General features: G+C 32.2%; 8 protein-coding genes across 8 annotated transcripts; 7 read left to right on the top strand and 1 right to left on the bottom strand.

Annotated features, from left to right (window-relative positions):
- Positions 1-66: 66 nt before the first annotated feature.
- Positions 67-1,096, top strand: PPL_11662 (class I SAM-dependent methyltransferase; the record flags this gene model as incomplete). Its single annotated transcript, XM_020582411.1, has 4 exons — positions 67-476; positions 555-645; positions 697-816; positions 905-1,096. 4 exons carry the CDS (start codon positions 67-69, stop codon positions 1,094-1,096), a joined length of 813 nt encoding a protein of 270 aa, XP_020426827.1.
- Positions 1,097-1,637: 541 nt separating this feature from the next.
- PPL_11661 (class I SAM-dependent methyltransferase) lies at positions 1,638-2,737 on the top strand (the record flags this gene model as incomplete). The annotated part of the gene is made up of 4 exons (XM_020582410.1): positions 1,638-2,086; positions 2,179-2,269; positions 2,330-2,449; positions 2,546-2,737. The coding sequence occupies 4 exons, from the start codon at positions 1,638-1,640 to the stop codon at positions 2,735-2,737; spliced, it is 852 nt and encodes a 283-aa protein (XP_020426826.1).
- Positions 2,738-2,974: 237 nt separating this feature from the next.
- On the top strand, positions 2,975-3,649 carry PPL_11660 (SAP18 family protein; the record flags this gene model as incomplete). Its single annotated transcript, XM_020582409.1, has 2 exons — positions 2,975-3,192; positions 3,325-3,649. The coding sequence occupies 2 exons, from the start codon at positions 2,975-2,977 to the stop codon at positions 3,647-3,649; spliced, it is 543 nt and encodes a 180-aa protein (XP_020426825.1).
- A 119-nt stretch (positions 3,650-3,768) lies between these two features.
- Positions 3,769-5,445, bottom strand: bdp1 (transcription factor TFIIIB component B'' homolog; the record flags this gene model as incomplete). Its single annotated transcript, XM_020582408.1, has 1 exon — positions 3,769-5,445. The coding sequence occupies one exon, from the start codon at positions 5,443-5,445 to the stop codon at positions 3,769-3,771; it is 1,677 nt and encodes a 558-aa protein (XP_020426824.1).
- A 211-nt stretch (positions 5,446-5,656) lies between these two features.
- On the top strand, positions 5,657-16,588 carry splA (non-receptor tyrosine kinase; the record flags this gene model as incomplete). Its single annotated transcript, XM_020582407.1, has 8 exons — positions 5,657-5,676; positions 7,204-7,222; positions 7,245-7,308; positions 8,555-8,629; positions 9,904-12,081; positions 12,434-12,574; positions 12,995-15,767; positions 15,862-16,588. The coding sequence occupies 8 exons, from the start codon at positions 5,657-5,659 to the stop codon at positions 16,586-16,588; spliced, it is 5,997 nt and encodes a 1,998-aa protein (XP_020426823.1).
- A 566-nt stretch (positions 16,589-17,154) lies between these two features.
- PPL_11657 (uncharacterized protein) lies at positions 17,155-17,511 on the top strand (the record flags this gene model as incomplete). The annotated part of the gene is made up of 1 exon (XM_020582406.1): positions 17,155-17,511. The coding sequence occupies one exon, from the start codon at positions 17,155-17,157 to the stop codon at positions 17,509-17,511; it is 357 nt and encodes a 118-aa protein (XP_020426822.1).
- Positions 17,512-17,757: 246 nt separating this feature from the next.
- Positions 17,758-19,853, top strand: PPL_11656 (uncharacterized protein; the record flags this gene model as incomplete). Its single annotated transcript, XM_020582405.1, has 6 exons — positions 17,758-17,903; positions 17,962-18,339; positions 18,369-18,476; positions 18,561-19,108; positions 19,172-19,271; positions 19,433-19,853. The coding sequence occupies 6 exons, from the start codon at positions 17,758-17,760 to the stop codon at positions 19,851-19,853; spliced, it is 1,701 nt and encodes a 566-aa protein (XP_020426821.1).
- Positions 19,854-20,683: 830 nt separating this feature from the next.
- On the top strand, positions 20,684-24,758 carry PPL_11655 (uncharacterized protein; the record flags this gene model as incomplete). The annotated part of the gene is made up of 8 exons (XM_020582404.1): positions 20,684-20,818; positions 20,922-21,092; positions 21,185-21,565; positions 21,753-22,191; positions 22,437-22,494; positions 22,625-22,677; positions 23,298-24,436; positions 24,708-24,758. 8 exons carry the CDS (start codon positions 20,684-20,686, stop codon positions 24,756-24,758), a joined length of 2,427 nt encoding a protein of 808 aa, XP_020426820.1.
- Positions 24,759-24,769: the final 11 nt, after the last annotated feature.

Here is a 24,769-nt window from a genome sequence, read left to right as displayed (position 1 = left end):
TTTTTTATTTTTGCAAAACTTAAATTTATAAAAGTTTATAACTTGACTTCTTTTTAATTGCCAACCATGCAATCAAAAAGGGTTATCGATTCAATACCAACTTATTCAACAGAGACCAAAGAATTAAAAGATCTGTTTGGAAAGGTGGGTGATAAGTATGCCACGTTCAGACCAACCTATCCACAAGAGCTGTTCGATATCATCAATGACATAACAAAAGATACTCCACAAGAGTTGGCAATAGATGTCGGTTGTGGAAATGGTCAAGCAACTATCGAACTTGGAAAGTTGTTCAAATCGGTGATCGGTGTCGATCCATCACTTTCACAAATCTCAAATGCAAAGAAAGCAGACAACATTCAATATAAACAATCACCTGCAGAGTGCATTGATCAACCACCAAACACAGCTGATCTTATAACAGTTGCACAAGCAGTACATTGGTTTGATTTACCAAAGTTCTTTGAAGAATCAAAGTAATTATTAATATTTAACAAAGAAAAGAATATAAATAGATAGAAATAGATAAAGATATACTTATATATAAATAATAGGAGAATATTGAAACCAAATGGATATCTAATAATCTGGTGTTATGGATCTGCAATTTGCTTCAATGAAGAAGCTCAAAGACTTCATCAAGATGTAAATTATCATTAGAATATTCAAACCAACTTTTACTAATATCTTTATTAGTTCTATCATAATATTCTAGGTGATAAATATCTGTTACCAAATCTAAGATATATAGATCGTAGATATATAGATATAATACCACCATTTGAGAATACAACAAGAAAATCTATTTCATTTCAGGTATGTATAGATGATTAGTTGATTACTATCGATCTTTATTAGAATGTTTTGATAACTAACATCATATATATATATCAATTCATTAAAGAAAACAATATCAATTGTAAATATGATTGGATACTATTCAACATGGTCAGGCTACATCACGTATTTAACAGAGAACGAAGACTATCTCCCAACCCTGAAAAAGAGACTCATGGATGCATTCAAAACAGACGATGAGAACTTTGAGATCACCATTGAATTCCCAATCGATATCATAATCTCAAAGATGAATTAAAACATCTATCTTACTAATAATCATTAAAACTTATTAACTAATCTGTAACTTTATGTAAATAATAATAAAGTAGAAAATATATTCTCTATCATTTCATACAAATGATCAAAAGAAAGTATGTAGATATTGCAAGATATTTGCTTACACTTTTTCAATTTCTTGCGAATTTCTCAATTCAATCTTTGCTGTATAGTTATAATAATTTATAATAAATTATTGAATTCATTTGACATCTAATTAATATTTGTATTATTCATTATTAATGATGATGCCACATTGATTTCCTTTTATGGTTACTAGCATGGGATATTAGACTTTTTTGAAAAATCTTTTTTTTTTTTTTTTTTTTTTTTTTTTTTTTTTTTTTTGAACACCAAATAATTAGATATTTGATTTTTAATTAAAAAATTAAATCAAATTAAATAAAGAAATGAAAATACAAATGAAATCATGAAATTTGCAAATTATTATAAATAGATAGTGGTATTAGCATTGCATTTCGATAAGTTTAGTTAGTTATTTTTAAAATCATATCATATTTATGATTAAGAGATTATCTAAAGTAATAATACCGATCATGTCATCATCACAAAGAGTAACAGATGCAAAGCCAGCATATTCAACAGAGACCAAGGAGTTTAAGGATCCATTCGGAAAGGTAGGTGATAAGTACGCCACGTTCAGACCAACCTATCCACAACAGCTGTTCGATATCATCAATGACATAACAAAAGATACTCCACAAGAGTTGGCAATAGATGTCGGTTGTGGAAATGGTCAAGCAACTGTCGAACTTGGAAAGTTGTTCAAATCGGTGATTGGTGTTGACCCATCACTCTCTCAAATCTCAAATGCAAAGAAAGCAGACAACATTCAATATAAACAATCACCTGCTGAGCATATTGATCAGCCATCCAACACTGCCGATCTCGTAACAGTTGCACAAGCAGTACATTGGTTTGATTTACCAAAGTTCTTTGAAGAATCAAAGTAATTATTAATATTTAACAAAGAAAAAGACATAAATACAATTTGATATATATTAGTATACTAATATAATATGATTATTATTATTTTTATAGGAGAATATTGAAACCAAATGGATATCTAATTATTTGGTGTTATGGTACTGCAACTTACCTAAATGAAGAAGGTCAAAAAGTTCATCACGATGTAAATTATCAAAAGAATATATAGTTAACATATTCATTTACTAATAATAAATTAAATCAGTTCTATGAGAATATTCTAGGTGATAAGTATTGGTTACCAAATAGAAGATTTGTAGATCGTCGTTATATCGATATCATACCACCATTTGAGAATACATCAAGAAAATCTATTTCATTCCAGGTATTTATATTTATAGATCAAAACTATTGTTTCGATAATCAATATGGTGTTTATGATAACTAACTAACTTACTTATTTAACAATTAATTATTATAGAAAACATTATCGATTGTAAATATGATTGGATACTATTCAACATGGTCAGGCTACAGCAAGTATTTAACAGAGAACGAAGACTATCTTCCAACCCTGAAAAAGAGACTCATGGATGCATTCAAAACAGATGACGAGAACTTTGAGATCACCATTGAATTCCCAATCGATATCGTAATCTCAAAAATGAATTAAAACCTAAACAACAAATAATTTCAAACCTTTAAATACGCATAAACATATTTATAAATAAAAATTGTTTTTCCAAATTTGGCACAAATCAAAGCTTTGTTTTTCATTGTCATTTATAAGTTTTTTTCAGATCGATCATATTACTTCATTCATTTGCTTTTTTTTAAATATATTAATTATTAGCTATAAGCTTTATATTATTATATATATATAGATATAAATAAAGATATTTTATAGATAATGAAATCACATTATGGTCATTTAAATCGTGATAATATTCATCCGCTATATCATGGACAACAACAAATAATACCACCAAACTTTGTCACAAGAGACAGAGATAAGATGTGTCCTATTCTACTACGTACATTCATTAGAGAGAATCAATTTCATAGCCCATCAGAGTTTAAATCGAGATCTATAGTACCTGAAAATGATGAAATACAATTATATGTTTGGTATGTAAATCAGTTTTTATTGAACAGATATCTTTTGTTCAAACAATTATTTAAAGAATAGTCTTTGAAATGATTAGAATCTAACTAACTATTCTATTCCATTCCATTATTAAATAATAATAATAATTGTAGGAAGAATACAACATTAAAAGATATTTCAGATTTAATTAAAGAAGTACATCTACCAGCAAGAGACAAGAATACAAAGTTTACATTTGCATTTATATATCAAGATGAAAAAGGAACCTTTGCTATTTCACCACCATTAGCAACCGTTCAAGAGCTTAAAAAGTGTGAAGATGACTTTAAGACACTCGAGACATTGAATTACTCATATCAATTTTTAGCAGTATCATTTGATAACCCAAACAATAATAACAATAGTAGTAATAATAATAACTTTAAAAAAGAAGAAGAAAAAGATAATAATAATAATGATAAAAGTATATCAGAATAAAAATTAATATAGATAAAGAAAAAAACAAATAAATAAAAACAAAGATTGTATATATATAATTAATAAATACATGTATTATTATTATTGCTTTATTGGTGTTGATTTTGGTTTGGTTAGGTTTAATAATCATCACCAACATCATAACGATCACTACCAAAACCATAGAAATCATATTGATCGTAATATTGTTGCTGTTGTGCTTGTGCCTGTTGTTGTTTCTTATCGATGATGACCTCCTCTGAAAAGTCTGTTCTACCATTCGCGCGGTTCAGTCCATTCAGTTGGTTGATACGTCTCTCTCGCTCGTTTTGATCTTCCATGTTCATCAGCTCTTCGTCTTCGTTGTAGTTGTCCTGGCCTGTACGTTTGCCTGCCTCCACAGCTGCCTTCTCTTCGGCGCGTTGCGCATTGCGCTGACGCACCAGCTCACTCTCCTTCTGGAAATCCTCGAGATTGATACGCGGTCGCTCCGTTAGCAGATCCTTTATCAACTCGGGATTGCGTCGTTCCTCGAGTTTGAAGCGCTGTTTCAGCTGTGTACGAGAGCGACCTTCAAAGACCGCCTCGATCAAGCTAAAGTCGGTGCCGTACTTGCGTAGCGCGTCGTAGAATCGCTCGATTTCCTCCGACGTCCACTTCTTCACTACTTCACGTCGGGAGAATGAATTGGAATTGATAAAAGCGTTGGTATCGTAGTCTGCGTATTGTTCGTAGACGACTTGCGAGGAGAGTGGTGTGTCACGCATTTTGGGCACGATTTTACCGTCGACCACTTCAAACTCGGTACCACCGTCGTCTTCTGCCGCATCGGGGTCGGTCGCCGATTGTGATTGTTGACTCGCCAGTTGCTGCATTTGGATGGGTGGTCTTCTTCCAGCGGATTTCTTGGCGTCTTCACTCTTTTGCTTTCGTTTCTCGATGGTCGATGGCATCTCACGACCCGCCACCTTTGTCTTTAGCAGTGCACCCAACGAATATAGAGCAATCGATTCCGGCTGTATTGCTTCAGCCAACGATTCATATTCGCTCTTCTTTCTCGGTGTCGATGGACCGGCTGCTTTCTTCTTTCTCTCTCTCTTTGGTACTCTTGGTTCTACAACCAAACTCTTTAACTTTTTAGTTTTACTTTTATTGTTGTTGTTATTATTATTATTTACACTATCTACATCTTCTTCATCATCTTCTCCATCTTCTCCTTCTTCCTCTTGATAATCTTCATCACTATCACCATCTACTTTTATCTTTTTTCTCTTTGTTGTTGCTGTTGTTGTTGTTTTAGGTTTGCTTGTTGTTGCTGTTGTCGCTGTTGGATTGGTTCTGGATATGGATGCAGCAGTTGCAGCGGCAGTTGATCTCCTTGTTCTCGTTTGATAGGATTCGATATTTACAATGTTTGGTGGTACATCTTTATCTTCGGGTTCTTTGTATTCTTCATCACTTAAATCTTCATAGTCAACCTTCTCTTTATCTATCTCTATATCTTTATCTTTATCTTTTTCACTAACAGCGATATCACCAACATTAACCTCTATTCCAATATCAGCTATCTTAAATTCACCATCAATAGTTATATTATCTATTAAATCTTGTTGTTGTTGTTGTTCCTGTTGTTGATTCTCATCCGATGTTGATTTTGTTGTCGAATCATTTATATCTTTTTCTACTTCTTTATCTTTTACTATTTCTTTTTCTATTTCTACTTCTTTTTCTACTTCTTTTTCTACTTCTTTATCATTATCTTTATCTTTTTCTACTTCTTTATCTTTATCTATATTTGATTCACTAACCTCTGACATTATAACTTTGAATAGAATTACTATGTATAGTATATAGTAATCAAACAGATGCTATCTATCAAATCAATCACTTGAATATGAATTATTTGAAAATTTTCAATTTTTCAAAAATTTAATTATTTTTTTAGCCGTTACAAAATAATAAAGTTTTGTTTAAATATTTTTATTTTTTATTTATTTATATATTTATTTTTTAAAAAAATAATAGGATATGTCATCAAGAATAAAGGTGTAGTTAGATTGATGATCATATATTAATTTTCATATCTATGATGGGATATTAGATTCGACCAAATGTTTCGAAAAAAGCGAGTGTGTTGAGTAATTAATTGTGCACAATTTTGTGGGTGGGAACCAACAGACAAACTAATTGAGAATTGAGATTCTTTTAATTTAATTAAAATTTGCTAAAACTTTTTTTTTGAAAATCATTTCTTGCATAATTTTTATAATTAATAAAATTTCATCATCACCGAAAATTATTGAGCTCAATCTATGCAATTCAATTTTGTTGAATAAGTTAATTCAAGTTTTATTTTTACCATTATCAATTATAGCTATTTAGTATTACAATCATAGTAGTAAGTAAATTGAAAAAATCATATACTACTCTTTTTATTTTGTTTTATTTTGTTGTAAAAAAAAACAATACTTATTTAAAGTGTTAGGATTTATTAGTTTATCAAAAAAATCATATATTAAAATCAATCAAACAACATGTGTTTTTATTTTTTCTATTAGATAACAATTTGTTTTGTCAACACCCCCTCTCAAAGTAATTATTCACATAATCATAATGATCAAACACACTCACACAATTAAAGATTCTCTTTTCCCATCTATAATAATATCATGTTGATTTTGTTCAAATTTAATTAAAGACAATTCATTTTACAATTGATTTTGCGATAGAAATATGACATTGTTTTGACAGATAGAAAAAAGATAACCTGGTATTATTTATTATTATCAATTTAAAAACAAAGTAATGTCTGATTTTTGTTGTTTGCATTGTTGATCGTGTTTATGACTTGACTTTTTTGTTCAAAAAAATTTAACAAATAATAATTATTATTTTTTTATTTTTTTATTTTATTTCAACTTTCATATGAATTAAAACATAAAATTTTCAATTCAAATCAAGTACTATATTGTTTGTTGCATGCATCTATTAAACAAACTAAAACCAATCAATTTGATGACTCCAACAATTCAAAATTTAATTTAATCTATTTAAAAAAAAAATTAAAAAAAAAAATATAATCCTCATGTATAATAATAGATAGACTATGTATGTATATATGTATGTATAACTACACTTTATACATTTTATTTTATTTTCATTTTTATTATTATATATCTATTTAAAGATATCGATATATTTTTCACTAAATCACTGATTTGATTTGGGTATGTAAAATTTTGTTTATATTTGGAAATGTTTGTTTGTTGTTGTTTATGGTTGGTACGAGTGGGCAACATTGAGACCAAAGTACTATTATATTAGTAGTATTGTTATTATGTTAGTAGTAACCATCACATCCAAACCAATCAAATAATAAATGTAATATTCATTTATTTATTTCTCATTCAATTCAAATTAATCGATCAATCAATCAATTTTTGTCACAGACGTAAACACCACCACAATGATTACAAATATAAAAACAAAAAAGCATCATATTATAAATATAGAAAGTATAACAATAAAGAGAATATTATATATTTATTTATTTATCTTTTTTTTTTGTATTTTAGATCATATTTAAAGTTTCATGTTATTTTTTTAAAAAATATAGAATAATAATAGTTATCTTTGTGAATTTAAAGTATGTTATAAATTTAATAATACCTATTTCTTATGTAATTTCAACATCAAATATTCTGAAATTAACATGTTATTAGTGCAATTGTGGTTGTCAATAACTTTTGACCATTTTTTTTTTCGATTTGATCAATACCATTAAAATTCTAATAATTTTAATTCTTTTACAATAATAATATCAATATTCTTTGTTTTATTTCTTCTGTGTATTTGCTTGATGTTGTTTGTTTGTTTAATTCATTGATTAATTAACAAACTAAACAAGTTTAGAGTTTGCAAGATGCTTTGTCTGTTTAAACTTTTTTCTATTTTTTTTTTTCTATGTTTTTTTATGTCCAAAACATACACCATATAGTACAGATTATATGATAATAACAATAGTCAAAAACTCATTCATCTTTCTCTTTTCAAACACCCAAAATCTAATAATTGATTTAATTATCTGTAAACTCTGAAAAATCATCAAAGTGTTTTTTTCGCCAACCGCGCACAGCCGCGTCGAAAAATGATAAAAATAAGTTAATTTTAGCATCAAGACCATGTTGTTGGTGCAAAGACTTTGAAAAACAAAATAATCACCACAAAAACCACCCATCAAAAATGTTTAAAAAATTTTTTTTTAATCATGATCCCACACACATAGACTGATTTTTTTTTTAATTTTTTTTATGAACAAAAAAAAAAAAAGAATAGATTGTTTGTTTTTTTTTCCATACCATTGATTGATTGAGCCACTCACGATTTCTTGTGGGTAAACCAAAAAACGCAACAACCAAACCAAACCAACAACCCTAACTCTAACTAATCCCATTACAAAAGAAACTCATAACACTCAATCTAGCAGGTAATGTGTTGATCAATTAAATTTCGTCTTTTGTTGTTTGTTTGAAGAGTAAAACTTAACTAAACTACTGTGTATGCTTATGTTATGTAAATGAGGTGAGACTTACACACAATGAAAGTGTCTTTGTCATTCATTGATAGATCTATCACATCACCCATCATCTTTGTAAATTTTTAAAATTGTTCAATTAAAAAAAAAAAAAAAAAACCAAACCATATTTTATCTTCCATTCGCGTATTTCATATTTTATCATTGATTATCTTAAAACGATAGTTTACTTTGAATATTCACTAATCAATCAATCAATTAATCAATCAGTCAAATCAGTCAATCTAATTTTTTGACTTTTTTTTTTTACATCATTGGTATTAATATTATTTATATTTCTCTTTTAAAATATAAATAGTTTAACTTTTTTTTATATATAATTATTTATAAAGGTCAATCAAGCAAGATATTAGGATTTAATTTAGATAAAGAGACCAACAAACCAATCCAAAACAAAAAAATCAAAGGTAAATAAATTAATTTCAATTCATCAGATTGAAAACAAAAAAAAACAAAAAAAACACTTTGTTTGTGTTCGCAGTCTACTTTATGTAAAAGGAGATTCAGAATTGTGCCAAGACCACCCAAAACTAGTTTTTTTAATTTATTTTTTTATTTTTTTATTTTTATTTTTTTTTTCAAAACTTGTTTCACAACAATAATATTGTTGACGAATTGCTGGTTGTTTGAACAATCAAACAATAAATTTATAAAATAAAATAATATTAATATTAATTAGATAGAATAGAATAGATAGCATCAACAACATAACAATATTTAAAAATAAAAACTGAACATTACATAAGCAACACTGTAAATATTGGTTTTATATTTAAAAATATTTTGTTTTTTTTTTTTTAAAAAAAGTAGTAAAAATAATAATAGATATATATACAGATAGATTGATTTAGATCTAGATAGCATAGATTACAGATTAATTAATAGATAAAAGTAGACTTGTAGTAAAAAAAAAGAGAAAAAAAAAAAGAAATATTTTAGAAATTCATACAAAAATATATATTTAGGTTTTAAAAATATATATTTGGAGTTTATAGTTAATCAAAGGAAGATATAGTACTATAGCATCAACAAAAAAAGAGAATTTTGTTTATTTCATCAATCAATCATTTAAACAAACAAACAAACAATCAATCAATCGATCAATCAAACAATCAATTATTTCATATCAATTACAAGGGTAGGATCATCTTTAACATTATATGTTTAATCAATCAACAGAAATTGTTGAAATTGTTTGAATAAAAAATAAAAAATAAAACAGAAAGAAAGAAAAGAAAGAAAGTAGAAGAAAAACAAAGACAAAGACAAAGACATACATAAAAAAAAAAAAAAGTGAATAGAAACAGAATATTTGAAAAAACAAAAACAAAAAAACAAAAAAAAAAAACAAAAAATTGTTTATTGATATTAATATTATTTATTAACACAAAAATAAACAACAACATTATTATACTGTTGTTTTTGTTTTTTATTTTTATTTTTATTTAATTATATTTATAGGTTTATTTTTATTTTTTTAGTAGATAATCAAAATTAGTAATAATCATAATAATAATAATAATAATCAATAATAGCAGCAACAAAACAAATAACCTTTTTATTAATAATAATAATATCAAATTTTTTAATTTTTTAATTTATTTTTATTTTTTGGGAAAAGAGAGCATTTTAGAAAAGTTTCAAACAAAGCCTTTTCTATAATTGCTCTCCAAACTTCCAGATCAAACACACATTGACATACTGGATCCAACACAGCCCCCCTCACTAATCATACCACCGCCACCGTCGTCTACTTCACCTTATATTCGCAGGCATACAAGACAGCATTCACGGTCTGGTTCGTCGACAGATAACAATAATAATAATAGTACGACTACAGCAACAGCTACAACAACAACAACATCAATATCACCGGGCACACCAAATCATCACCAAGCACTTTCAAACTCTGCACCACCCATTCCGCCACCACCACCACCCATTCCCAATAGCAGCAGTAAACAACTGATAAAGTCTGCATCGGAAAACAGTACACAACAACTGAAACATAATAATACACAGCCAAAAAATAACAGTAATAATAATAGTAGTAGTTCATTCATGAGTGGTAATAGCGGCGGTATTAAACCATCGTTTAATAATACGAGCAGCAGCAGCAGCAACAATAGTGGCAATAGTAGTAGTAGTTTTAGACAAGCTGGACAACCAGTAGTTACACAGCAACAACCACAGTTTCAGAGGATCAACAGGAATAACAATAGTGCAGATAGTCTGCTGTTGAATAACAATAACAATAATAGCAGCAATATCAACAGCCATACACTTATTAATTTATCATCGCCACCTAGAAACTCGAAACACTCACATGCATCAATACACACCAGTAACGAACATTCTCAGCTCTTTAACGAAGTGCTTACACCCATTCCAGTTGTACGATCAATCAATACCTCCAATTCATCTTTATTCGGTAGTGCTGATCTAGACTTTGATTTTCTTGTTCCAAATCAGCAACAACATCAACAGCATCAACAGCAACTACAACAGCAACAACAACAATATCCACAATATCAAAAATCAACAACACCAAACATTTTTACAAATAACTTCAATAGATACAATATAGATCTATCGAATACTATCAACAACAACAACAACAACAACAATAGTAGTAATAGTAGTTTTTCATCACCGATCAACCAGCAGCAACAACATCAACAGCAGCAAGCATATAGTAATTATAATTCAAATAGTTTTGTACCAACACAACATCATCAACAACAACAACAACAACAGCAACAGCAGCAACAACAACAATCGTTGCAGCAACAACAACAACAACAGCAATTCCCGTTAAATCAATCAACTGACGCACTGACACCACCACCTTCAAATCTACAACATCAATCACATCACAACAACAATAATAATTTATCATCGTCGCCAAACAACCAATCACCACCCGTTCCATTGTTACTGCTACCGAAATCACGAACTCCACGACCTGCATCCGCACCCATACCATCCGCACCATCCATCTTTAATAACAATAACAACAACAACAATAGCAATAGTAATAACAATAGCAGTAATAGCATCGAACCATCAACATCATCATCAAATAACTCATCGATAACATCGTCATCCAATAGCTACTTACAACAACAGCTACAACACCTGAAGGAGTCGTCTTCGTCAGCGGGAAGTATTTCATCATCGGCATCACCATCGTCATCCACTAAATCATCGGCAAACGTTGAGGACAACAGATCACCGTCATCGATATCACCATCGTTTGGTAATCGTCCACACTCACACTCACTCTCCAGTCAGAGTAATAACAACAACAATACACTCTCTGTCTCACCCAGTAAAAAGTCACCATCTACCATCTCACCACCTGCATCACCATTGGTTTCATCGCCATCAAGTGGGTCACCTACAAATCAAAACAACAACAACAACAACAATAATAATCTAATTGGCGGAAGTAGTAAGCCACCAAATAGACCACCACCACCTACACCTTCACCATCTCCCAATACAACAATCAATTCATCAACATCATCGCCAAACACATCTAACAACAATAATAACAATAGTAGTAATAATAATAGTCCTGCAGCGAATATTACAAGCATATCACCACCGGCACCACCACCTCTTCCAAATAGTACAAAGAAACCAGAGAAGCCAGAGAAACCAGAGCAACCAGCAGTTGACTCTTCGTCTTGGTTGGGAATGGGATTCAAATATTTCAAAAAGAAACTGACACCTGGTGTCAACGATCCAAAGGATGCAAGATGGGATTTGAAAAAGACAAATTCACAGATTCTCAAAATTGAAGATAGAACTAAAGTTTCTTATATAGCAAATCATAGTGGATCAAAAGGAGTATGTATATTTAAAAAAAAAAAAAAAGATTATATAGAAAAGTATAACAACAACTAACAGATCATTATCATCGTCAATCAGATTGCAAGAGCATCGATTCCATTTTCAAGTACATTTTCATACTTTGAACTTTTCATTACGGGCAAAGAAGGAAAAATATGTTTTGGTTTGTCGAGTGGAGAGCATCCACCCGATATATTCCCAGGCTTTGCACAAGGGTAAGAGAATAACATATAACTATTTAAGTAAAACAACAATTAGTATACTAATATAACAATACTTTTTATTATTATTATTATTTTTTTTTAATATTTATAGTTCATATGGATATTTTGGTGATGGTAAAATATATTTAGGTAATTCAACTCCACAAAATTACGGACCATCATTCTCTAGCGGAGATGTGGTTGGTTGTGGAGTAGACGCAAACAAATCATTGTACTTTACGAGAAATGGAACTTACTTGGGCACTGCGGCAAAGAAGGTCAATGTGAATGGTTTGTTCCCGACCGTCGGTTTGCAGACCAGTGGTGATTCCGTGTTGATTCAATTCTCTCCACCATTCCAATTCAAGCTGACAGAGAAACAGACTGCACCTGCACAGGTCGAGGATTTGATTCCCAAGGAGGAGCTGGAGAGCTGTCGTTGGGATGCAAATCGTTGCGGTCGAGTGCTGACGGTTCGCGAGCGTACTGCTACGATTGCCTCTGACAGTCCGAGCGGAACCGGTGTCATTCAGAGTACACACCCACTGCAAGATGGATTCTGCTACTTTGAGGTGCTCATAAAGAATCTGGATAAGGGTCATGTATCGATTGGTCTTGCCAGCAAGGAGTATCCACTGAATCTACATATCGGTTGGGTGAAGCGATCGTACGGATACCACTCGGACGACGGACGTAAATTCAAGTGGAAAGATGTTGGCGCGGGAATTAACGAGGGAGAGCCATACGGGCCAGGATTCAAGAAGGGCGATATCGTTGGTTGTGGTTTGTTCTTTGAGACACGTGAGATATTCTTTACAAAGAACGGTACCTATTTGGGTGTTGCATTCTCTAATGTCTACGGTATATTGTACCCATCGGTTGCTATAAGTGAGCCAGGATCGTCGATTGTTGCTACGTTCTCGCCACCCTTTAGATTCTCACAGGTTGTTCTGATGATGCGTGACGTCTCTCATAGCACTCAGCAGCAACAGCAACCACAGCTAACTACAACCAACACATCGACCACAACGACAACCAGCACTGGTCAATCGTCGAATTCCGTCGGCGGAAACAACAGTGTCGGTATTTCCAATAGCGTCAGTTTCAACTCTGGTCAACAGTCACAACATACCAACTCATCCGGTGGATTGGTAGTCGACAACGGTCAATCCAGTATATTCCCATCGAGATCGATGCCATCACTCACCTCACTCGAACAAATGAGTAACCTCCCACCACAACCAACCAGAACATCACCACCACACAGCATTTCACTACCGGGTGCACCAATCAGCACTGGTTCCACGTTGTTGTCGTCGTTTTCATCGTCTGGTTCACTCACCTCGTCGTCATCCTCCTCGATTCCACCACCCAACACCTATAACCATACCAACAGCAATCCAAATCTACAGGCAACCAACACCAGCAACGGTATCAACAGCAGCAATCCACGTCAGTGTGTATCACTGCCAGCTTCAAACACCTCCACCACGCTCACCTCATCGCTTGCATCACTCTCGTTCAGTTCACTATCGCCTCCGTCGTCTCCCAAGACCTCGCCAAGAAAGATATTGAGCTCCTCGGACGAGCTGAGTTTTGTACAATCATTCCAAGATGGTGATGGTCAACAGCCAAGCGAATGGCGTCGTTGTGGAAAGTCACTCAAGATGAAAGACAAGATCACTATCACCATGATGAAGAAGAAGACATCACTGGCACAGGCCAACCGTCCTTTCCCATCGAACTCCTCCACCATCTGCTACTTTGAAGTGTACATTGAAGGTTTCGATAAGAAGACCTATATCTCTGTTGGTTTGACACATGCCACCCACCCATTCAACAAGCACATTGGTCGTGAGCCAAAATCCTATGGTTACAGTTCCGACGGTGAGAAGTTTGGTGGCAACGGCGATATCGGTGAGAGCTACGGTCCACCTTTTACCACTGAACTCAAAGCCAATGAACCAACTGTCATCGGTTGCGGTATCAACAATACCACCAAGGAGATATTCTTTACACGTAACGGTGTCTATCTTGGTGTTGCATTCTGGCGTGTGCCGTCTGTTCCACTCTACCCATCGATTTCGATGAGACACGCCGTCGGTAGTATTGCAGTGGCAACTTTCCAAGCACCTTTCCGATTCTCGTTCGATTCGCTTCCCGGTATTTCTCCGTCGTTCTGGACAGAGAGTTTGGGACCGGACCGTGGAAATCAAGGATTCCGTGGTTGGCCACCCAACGACGTTGCCATCTGGCTTGAGGCAATCGGATACGGACAGTATCGCAAGAATTTCCGTGATAACAATATCAGTGGTCGTCATCTACAGCTCTTTACCAACCACAACTTGAAGAATGAGCTCGGTATTGAACCGATGGGTCATCGTGCCGACATCCTAAACAGAGTGCAACGCATGGTTGAGATCTGGAAGGATCGTGGAGGTTCGACCGACCTCTTCAAGGTGTCGAATGACAGCATACCAGAGATGGATCCATCTGGCTCTGGTGACGACGACCGTCTAAAGAAAGTTCGCTGGGGAGAGGACGACGCCTCTGGACTCGACCAGTTCGATCCCAACTCCAACAAGAGCGGCAGACCCACCAAGATATACACTACCAAGATGATTGAGGATCGCAACAGACGCAGCACAATCAGCGGTGGTGAGCCAAAGAAAAATAAGAATTCGCTCATCACTAGCAGTATCGACGGTAGTGGCGATGATATCTCGATGGACGATGTTCCACACGGTTCCAAGACACTCTCTGGTGAACAACTACGATTCCTCATGCACAAGAAAGATGAATTCTTTGATGTAAATAGTAACTTTGGTAACCTACCAAACAACAACTCGCCAATTCATACATTTTCACCACGTCCTCCTCCAAACACTTATATTTCAAAGTCGGGAGGTATCAGCAATAGCAATAACAACAATAGCAGTACTCATCCGCCACAACCCAAACAGTCACCATCGTCTTTCAATCTTCCACCCATTGTAACTCATCATAGCAACAGTCCATACAATCAACAGGCTTCCGTTCACCACACATTCGTCACACCAAACATCCACGAGATGTCATCGTCACCCAAACTGAACTCACATCTCAGCAGCAATTACAGATCACACTCGAGTGGAATGCCAACTATCACAAGTACATCGACCACCACCAACAACCGATGGGATGAATCTTCCTTTGCCAATTGGGCAGAGAGCAGCTCAATCACACCAACCGTTTCTCAACCAACACAACAGCAACAACTACCGCCACCTCCACCACAACATCAACAGGCACAACCAGAAAGAAGAGAATACGAAATCGATTTCAACGAGTTGGAATTTGGTGAACTCTTGGGTAAAGGTTTCTTTGGTGAAGTGAAGCGTGGAACATGGAGAGAAACAGATGTTGCCATCAAGATTATCTATCGTGATCAATTCAAAACTAAAACTTCATTTGAAATGTTCCAAAATGAAGTTTCAATTTTAAGGTACGATGAAGAAGAAGAAGAAGATTAATAATAATAATAATAATAATAATTTAATCTAACTTTATTATTTTTTGATTAAATCAATTAATTATAGTAAATTGAGACATCCAAATGTTGTACAATTCCTTGGTGCATGTACTTCTGGTAGTGAAGAACACCATTGTATAGTTATTGAATGGATGGGAGGTGGTAGTTTGAGACAATTCTTGGTAGATCATTTCCAAATCCTCGAACAAAATCCACGTCTTCGTTTGAATATTGCCAAAGATATTGCCAAAGGAATGTGTTATCTTCACGGTTGGACACCACCCATTTTACACAGAGATTTGTCGTCTAGAAACATTTTGCTCGATAACACCATTGACACAAGAGGTACCTACAATGTCAACGATTTCAAATGTAAGATTTCCGATTTCGGTTTGTCGCGTCTAAAGATGGAGCAGGGCACCATGACTGCATCGGTTGGATGTATTCCATACATGGCACCCGAAGTTTTCCAAGGTGAATCCAACAGTGAAAAGAGTGATGTCTATTCGTATGCCATGATTCTCTGGGAGTTGTTGACATCGGAGGAGCCACAGCAAGACATGAAGCCAATGAAGATGGCTTACCTCGCCGCCCACGAATCATACAGACCACCCATTCCATTGACAACCGCTCCCAAATGGAAAGAGTTGATCACAATGTGCTGGGATTCCGATCCAGACCGTAGACCAACCTTCAAGCAAATCATTGCTCACATCAAAGAAATGGAATCAAAGGGTATCTCATCGTTTGCACCAATACCAGTGGCCAATTTCGATACTGGATTCTATGGATAGAAACTCAAAAAACAAAAAAAAAACAAACAAAAAAAGACCGATAAATGAGGTTAAAAACACAAACCTCCAATTAATATTCAGATTTCTTACGAAGAGATTCTGAGTGTATTGTAAAAATAAATGAATAATTAATATCATAGACAATGACTACTCAAATTTAGTTCTTTTTTCAATGGTTTTTGCACCTTATAGACTATCAATAATGTTTAATAATGTTTATATACACAAATTATTACTGAATTATCAACAATCAAATAACCTATCCATTAACATGATACTCTATATTGTCGATATTGTTAGCAATAATGTGTATAATAAATTAAACTAATAATATAAATATTAATAAAATTGTTTTTGAATTTAATAGTATAATAATTTCCGATATGCTCATCAATCTTTTACAAGAGTGAAAAAGGTAACGTTAAAAAAAGATATTTTTTAAAAGGGTGAAAAATTTTTAATTTACAATTAGTGTCCACATTTAAAAATATCTTTCTGTTCCCATTCTGAATGTTACTCTAGGGTTGACAACAGACACTTTGAAAAGTTGCTATTTTTGATAAATAATGAATACAAATAATAATAATGAGATAACTAATAAAAATATAGAGGAAACTGATAGATTAATCAATGGAAAGAATGTTTTGAAATTTATCGGTGATAAACTTCCAATTGATAAATACGTCGTTTTAGTTTATAACCCATTAAAAGATCAAGATAATGAACAACACAGAAATATCATATTAATAGGAAATATTGAGAGAAAGAATAAAGAGATAGTAGTACCAGATACAGTCGATACTGAATATCAATTAATAATAATAAGATCATATCCCTTATCAATATCTATACCCAGCGTTATTAAAGAAATCACAATCATACACAGTCGATATTCAAGAGAGTCTATTCAAAGACAATCTTAATTATTTCCAACAAACACATATCATTAATGACAATCGATATCATTCAATATCAAGATTTACAAACAGTAATAATATCAATGATGTATATTTAGTGTGTGGTACTGATGCTCAAAGATTGGTAAGATCATTTAGATATCAAATCAATTTACAATCATAAAACTAACAAAATCAAAAGTATGTTTATAAAAGATAAACTATAAAAGAAATCAAGAAAACTATGAAAGAGTACTGAATGAAATCAAAGCAATGGAATTATTCATCAATAATCCAAGATTTGTTCAACTTTATGATTATCAAGATGATAAAGACAATCAAATCTTTCATATCATCACTAAATATTGTGTTAGTGGTGATCTTGCTCAAGAGTATAAATATTTAATTGATCAAAATGAGTAAGTTAGTTATAAAATATACATAACCTTTATGGAGATATTAATACAATAAAAATAGAATCTTTAAAGAATCAGAAATTTATAAATATATTTCACAACTTTTCAATATTCTTTTGGATCTTGATAAACATGGAATTGTTCATTGTGATATCAAACCATCAAATATTTTTATTGGTGATGGTAGAATTGATAGTACCTTAATGCTTGGTGATTTTGGATGTTGTAAATTCATTGATAAATCAACAATCATTGAATATCAAGATAGAAAAGAACACATTCTTGATCCACCTGTTATGGTATCAAATACTTCGAATTTGAAATTTATCGAAAATGAAATATCAGAACCGACCGTTACTGAATTATCAGAACCATCCATTTTTGATATGGAATCAAACACGCTTATAAAAGCAACTCGTGGAACAATTATATTTCACCTGTAAGTAAATTCTCCTCCATTAATAAAAGTATTATATTATTAACTTTATTCCAATTAAAGGAAGCAATGAACAGACAATATGCACAATCATGTGACATCTTTTCGATTGGATCTACTCTACTCAAATTATTATGTTGGTAAATACTCGAATAATCATACTTTTAAAATATTATTATCAATCAGATATTAACTCTGTATTTTTGAATATTTAAATTGATCAGTCATCAAGATGATCGAAATAATCATCAACTATTCCAATCAACTGGTGAAATTAAGATTTCAGAATTCAGATATTCAAAACAATTGATTGAATTTATTCATCGATTGTTGGATCAGAGTCCAAAGAATAGAGAATCATTGAATCAATTATTAAACCAATATATTGAAACCATCACCAATCAACATTCAATTACATTCAATTTAAATACTACTTTTTATAATACCTCTGAATTTGTCACTGAAATCAAGTTTGGTCACGATTTTAATCAACCTTTGGAATCGAATTCACTCCCTCCAAATCTGACATCATTATCATTTGTAATTAAATTCAATCAACCAATACCTAACGGTGTACTTCCAAAATCACTCAAACATTTATCATTTGTTTGGTCTTTTAATCAAATTTTAGAACCTGGAACATTACCATCCTCTCTTTTATCATTAAAGCTATTAGGAAACTCATTCAATCAAATATTATCAGTCGGTGTGTTACCTGAATCTCTAGAGTTGTTAGAGTTTGGAAATAGATTCAATCAAATATTATCAGTCGGTGTGTTACCTGAATCACTGAAATCATTGAAGTTTGGAAATGAATTCAATCAAATATTATCAGTCGGTGTATTCCCTGAATCACTTGAATCATTAAAGTTTGGTCGTGAATTCAATCAAATATTATCAGTTGGTGTGTTACCTGAATATTTGGAATCGTTGGAGTTTGGATTTGGATTCAATCAAATATTATCAGTTGGTGTGTTACCTAAATCACTGAAATCATTAAAAATGATAGGATACTACCATAGAATTGAGAGAGATATTCTACCACCACATCTTAAAGAGGTATATTTTAATATACTTGATCGCCCATTGGATATAGGGTATTACCAAGATCTCTTGAACATTTTTATCTTGGTTCTCATGAACATATTATTGACATTGTTCTTCCATCATCGCTTAAAAGATTATCGCTTATTTTTGATCAACCTCCAACTAATACCGGATATGGAATAGTTTTACCGAAACCAATGGAATTGCTCAGTATTGATGGGTATCATAAAGACTCAAAGAAGTTATATAAATTACCTCCAAATCTAAAAATGATTGAAATTAAACTTGGCATTAGACAAACAATATCTGCATTTCAATTGACAAATTCTCAAGATTCACTTTCATTTATCAAAGAATTCTATCCAGAATATTATTCAACACATAATTTATTCAATATCAGTGATTCCACCACTGATTCTCAAAGCAATCAAATCAAAGGAGAATACATCATAGCTCTACTTTTAACTTAAGAAACTATTTTTTTCAAATATTTTTGAATTGTGTAAAATAAAAACATATGACAACCATTAAACCTGATCTCACACTAACTTTCAAATTAAATAAAATTCTCTCATTTTACCTAATCATTTTAATTAAAAATATAAAATTGTAAAGATATAAACGATTAGTTAATTAATTTAAAAAAAATAAAAAGTAAATTAAAAAAAAAAGGTAAACGTTTCAAAAACTGAATTAAAGATAATAATTAACTTTAATTCCTTGTTTTTTCACAAATTAAAATAAAAATATAATAATTGATCTTTATTTTTGAGGATAGAAATAAACTTTTACTTAAAAAAAAAATCTTCCACCATCTAATGTTAAGAATTGTTTTTAGTGGTGAGGAGGTGCCAGGGAAAAAATATTTGGGTCGTTGTAAACATTAACACTGGGTGATCACCACCTCTTTTGGTTTAAAAGGAAATTTTGGGTCGTGGTAAGCTTTACACCCTGCTTAAATTAAATTATTTTAAGCCTGGGCAAAAAGAAAACAAAAATTAAATTTTCACCCCTCAACAACACACTTCTTTAATGATCATAATAATATTACTATAAAAACCAAACATATGATCATTTCTATTCTACGTAGTAGTAGTAAATATAAAATTATGAAAATAAAATATTTTATTTATATAATATTCTAATAATAGATAGAGAAAAGAAAAGTATAATATCATAATTGTGTAATTATTACTATAGTAATTGTAATAATATTAATGTTAGTGTGTGTGTGTGTGTGTGTGTTAGGTAGAGAGTAAAGACTTTAAAAGTAAACATAATAGATAATAGATAATAGAATATGTTTATCTCTGAATACAAAGAAGATGAATTGAGACAGATGAGTGTTGTCGAGTTGAAACGACTCATATTGGCTGCAGGTGGAAAGGTTAATGGTTGCTTTGAAAAAGAGGCTTTAGTTGAGACTGCAATGAAGGTAAGTATTGTAATTGTTTATATTTATCTGTTTGAAAGAGTTATTATTTATCATTATCTAACAAATTGTCATCAATCATGTCTTCTCAACTAATAAACTATAGCTAAAACAAATAGTACCTGGTGCAGCACAAAACAATCAAACAGAATCGTCACCTTTGTCAAATGGTACAGAACCGATCAAATGTTACTATGAAGCACTGGGTGTCAGTAAAACAGCAACTCCTTCCGAAATTAGAAGAGCATATTGTAGATTGGTAATTAAATTTCATCCTGTAAGTTAGGTTAATTAATTATAATAATAAGACTGTTAGATAGATAGATAGATAGAATTAAAAGAGTGGTTATTAAAAATGATTATTTTTAGGATAAGAATAGATATGATCAACAATATGCAGAGGAGATGTTTAAGAGAATTGGTCAGGCATATCATGTGTTGTCAGATCCAAACATGAGAAAGCAATACGATCAGTTTGGATTCGATGGTTTGAATGGTAATATGATTGATCCAATCGAGTTGTTCAGATTGGTATTCGGAGGTGATCGATTCCTCGATTTCTTTGGTGATCTAGCATTCTACGAGTTGTTTGCACGTGAAGAGACACAGACCGACTCATCACAAAACAAACGACCAACACCCGAAGAATTGGAAAGGAAACAACGTATAAGAGTCGATAAACTTTGCAAACAACTCATTAAACTCATTGAACAATATACACCAGATAACAAAAAGGAATTCATTGAAATGGTAAGTGTTTGTTTGTTTGTTTGAACAATAGTATATATTTGAAACTATAACAATAACAACAACAACAACAACTAACATGTTTGATAAAACAATACCGTGTATATAGATAACAAATAGAGCAACAGATTTGTCAGATACACCAGGAGGATCGGAACTTCTTTCTTTGTTGGGTTACATTTACATTCAGGAAGCAAAACAACATACATCTACATTTGGTTTCGTTCATGAGATTTCAGAGAAGACTCATAGAATGGGAGAGACGCTCTCTGTGGTGATGACCGCTTTAAAGTATCAGAATCGGTTCGATACAATCGATGAGAATACACGATCATCCGATATTTTTCTAAAGGAAAGTCTAAAGATTCTTTTTAAGGTGGGTCGACTCGATATCGATAGTACTGTGCGTGAAGTCTGTGAGCAAGTTATGAACAAGAAGAAGGTAGAGTCGAAAGAGAGAAAGCTCAGAGGCGAGGCAATCAAGCTGATCGGTCAAATTTTCGAAAAGAAAGGAAGTGAGTCAAAGAGTATCAGTCCCGAAGATATTTTCTATTTATCAACGCCACCACAATCATCATCACATACATCAACATCAACAACAACTTCAACCACTTCAAAGAAATCAACAAGTTTTACTTCAACTACTTCAGCAACTTATACAAGCTTCTTTTACTATAAATACTGACAGTAAAACAATAAGAAGAGAAAAAGAAAAGATCAAAAGGTTGAATTTAATTAAAGACAACTATTAATATTAATATTAATTCAAAGTTGAACAAAAAAAATAAAACAGGTAACGTTCATTTGCAAATGAATAATTTTTATGCAGTACAAGTTTGTTAGTTTATTTTATCATCTATTTATTTTAAAATAGACTTTACAAATTATCAAATTACAGTGAAATTTAGAATTGATATATACTTAATCGATTTGTAATTTATGTTCATTTGAAAGATAAAGATGATGAACTACACAAAAAATCATATTGATATTACAAATGTAATACATACTATACTATTATATAATTTGTATCATTCACAAATAATAAATCAAAATTAAAAGAATTATCTATAATCAATCACTAACAGGATTTACAAACTGTAATAGTTTAAATGGTAAGACTAGTTTGAAATCAAATTAATCGATTGACAATCCTATAACTAAAAAAAATCAATACAAAAGTATGTGTATAATAGATAGTACTCCAACACCGACGACTGGAACTACAACCACTGATCTATCCTCATCCAATCAATTTTCATTCAACGTTATCCTTTCAGCTTTCCTATTAATTTTGTAACAAGTTTTTTTTTAACAACATATTATCTATTTAATATTCAAATTAATAATATTATTATTAATTTTCTATTTTAAAAGAAAACAAACTCTTATGAAGTTTCCAAAGAGGTGCTTCTAAAAAGTCGGCTTTTTATATTGTTAAAAAAAACATAGATCAATTTTTCACCGAAAAACTTAGCACCTCTTTGGAAACTTTCAAAGTTTTAAACATCAGCACCCCCTTGTACAAAGATATTTAGATTTAGATAAATTGATGAAGAGATTTAGCCCAATAAAACATGTTTATAACCACTTTTTTTGTTGCGATTAAATATTTATTTTTGGCTTCATAAAGTCTTAAAGGTAATTACCTTGGTTTTTTCACTATTAATAATCGTTTATAAACAAATAGATAGAAAAATGTTAATAAAATTAATATTATTTGCTATTTTTCTAGTAATTTCAATTCAAGTTATAGACGGACAAATCTTTGGCACAGTTTATACCAAGACTTTGAAAGATAACTCAAATACAGTGATTAGTGGAATTATTAGAGCTGAATTCGCTCCAGATTACAACACACCAAAACAAAAGAACTTTATTGTTCAAACGAATGATTATAGACTTCTTGGATTTCGATCAGCCGACAATACCAATCCGTTGAGTAACGATTCGATAACCAGTTCATTGTTTCCAATTGTAAATGGACCAGAAGACTGTTCCTCTCAAGCCATTGCCGTATTTTTATCATCACCAAATATCTACACTCGTTCATCTTCATCGAAAATATGTCTTGCCCAGCAAATAGGAAGTAATTCAGCATCTTCATCGATGGAATCTTTTGCTTCATGGATGATGAACAATCCAGTTCTAAGATGGCTTGACATTGGTGGTACCTACTATACTCTCTATACTGTTTTTCCAGGTGGTGCCCAATTAATGAGCATATTGCTGACTCCTTGGTCCTACAACTCCAATACACAAATGTATAATGCAAACTCTCTTCAAACAGTACAGAGACAGACTACATTCCCAGGAAATGAAGATATCGGTTTTATGGTCTATGACAGGCAACAAAACTTTCTTTATATATCAGCTCGTGGAAAGGTTGTCCAATATTCAACTACTGGATTCTCGGTCCTTAATAGTTACACACTTGTGAAAACATCGTCAATGACAGCAGTAGCTTCCAATTTTTACCTATACACCTGTACCACCGATAGCAATGGAGCATACATCGAAAGAATCAATTGTGTTACCAATCAACACGATGTTTTCAACCTGACAAGCGATGCAAGCCTCTGTTTAAATATGAACTTTGACACCAGTTACGCTCAACTATTCATCTCGATTGCAGATAAACAATCAAAGTTGGCATTGGCTACCATTACCAACACAGGAATAAACCCCAGTGTTGTAAAAATCTCAGATGAACAAATTCAACCTTCAACACTTAATTCCTACTCTTATTCAGTTGGTCTCGATACCGATTTGCATATAGTCAGCGTTGCCTCTTCCTCAGGACAGATTTACTCAATGAGTTACAACAATCTTTGTCCAAACCAATGTTCAAATCATGGTCAATGTGATACTGGTGTATGTACGTGCTACCCATCCTGGAATTCCAATGATTGCTCAGTACCGTCGCCTGTTGTCACTGGAGGTACACCGCTAATCCCCTTCATAGGAAACTCGACAATCGCTATCGTTGGTTCAAACTTTGTCGATACTCCCAACTATCTGATAACCGTTTGTGGAGTCAATTGTACAGATATGCAGTTCTATTCCACTAACAGTGTATCTTGTTCTCTTGATTTTAACGGAACCACCGCCAATGTGAGTCCATACACAATATGTACTGTTTTAGTCTCATTCAATTCCTATCAATCCGCCCCGGCGAGTTTTATCAATTTCATAACACCCACTCTT

The sequence above is a fragment of the Heterostelium album genome (assembly GCF_000004825.1).
Source record: "Heterostelium album PN500 unplaced genomic scaffold PPL_contig23, whole genome shotgun sequence".
Classification (NCBI taxonomy): Eukaryota; Evosea; class Eumycetozoa; order Acytosteliales; family Acytosteliaceae; genus Heterostelium; species Heterostelium album.
Note: the sequence above shows the minus strand (reverse complement) of the source record. Positions and strands in the feature narration are given on the sequence as shown.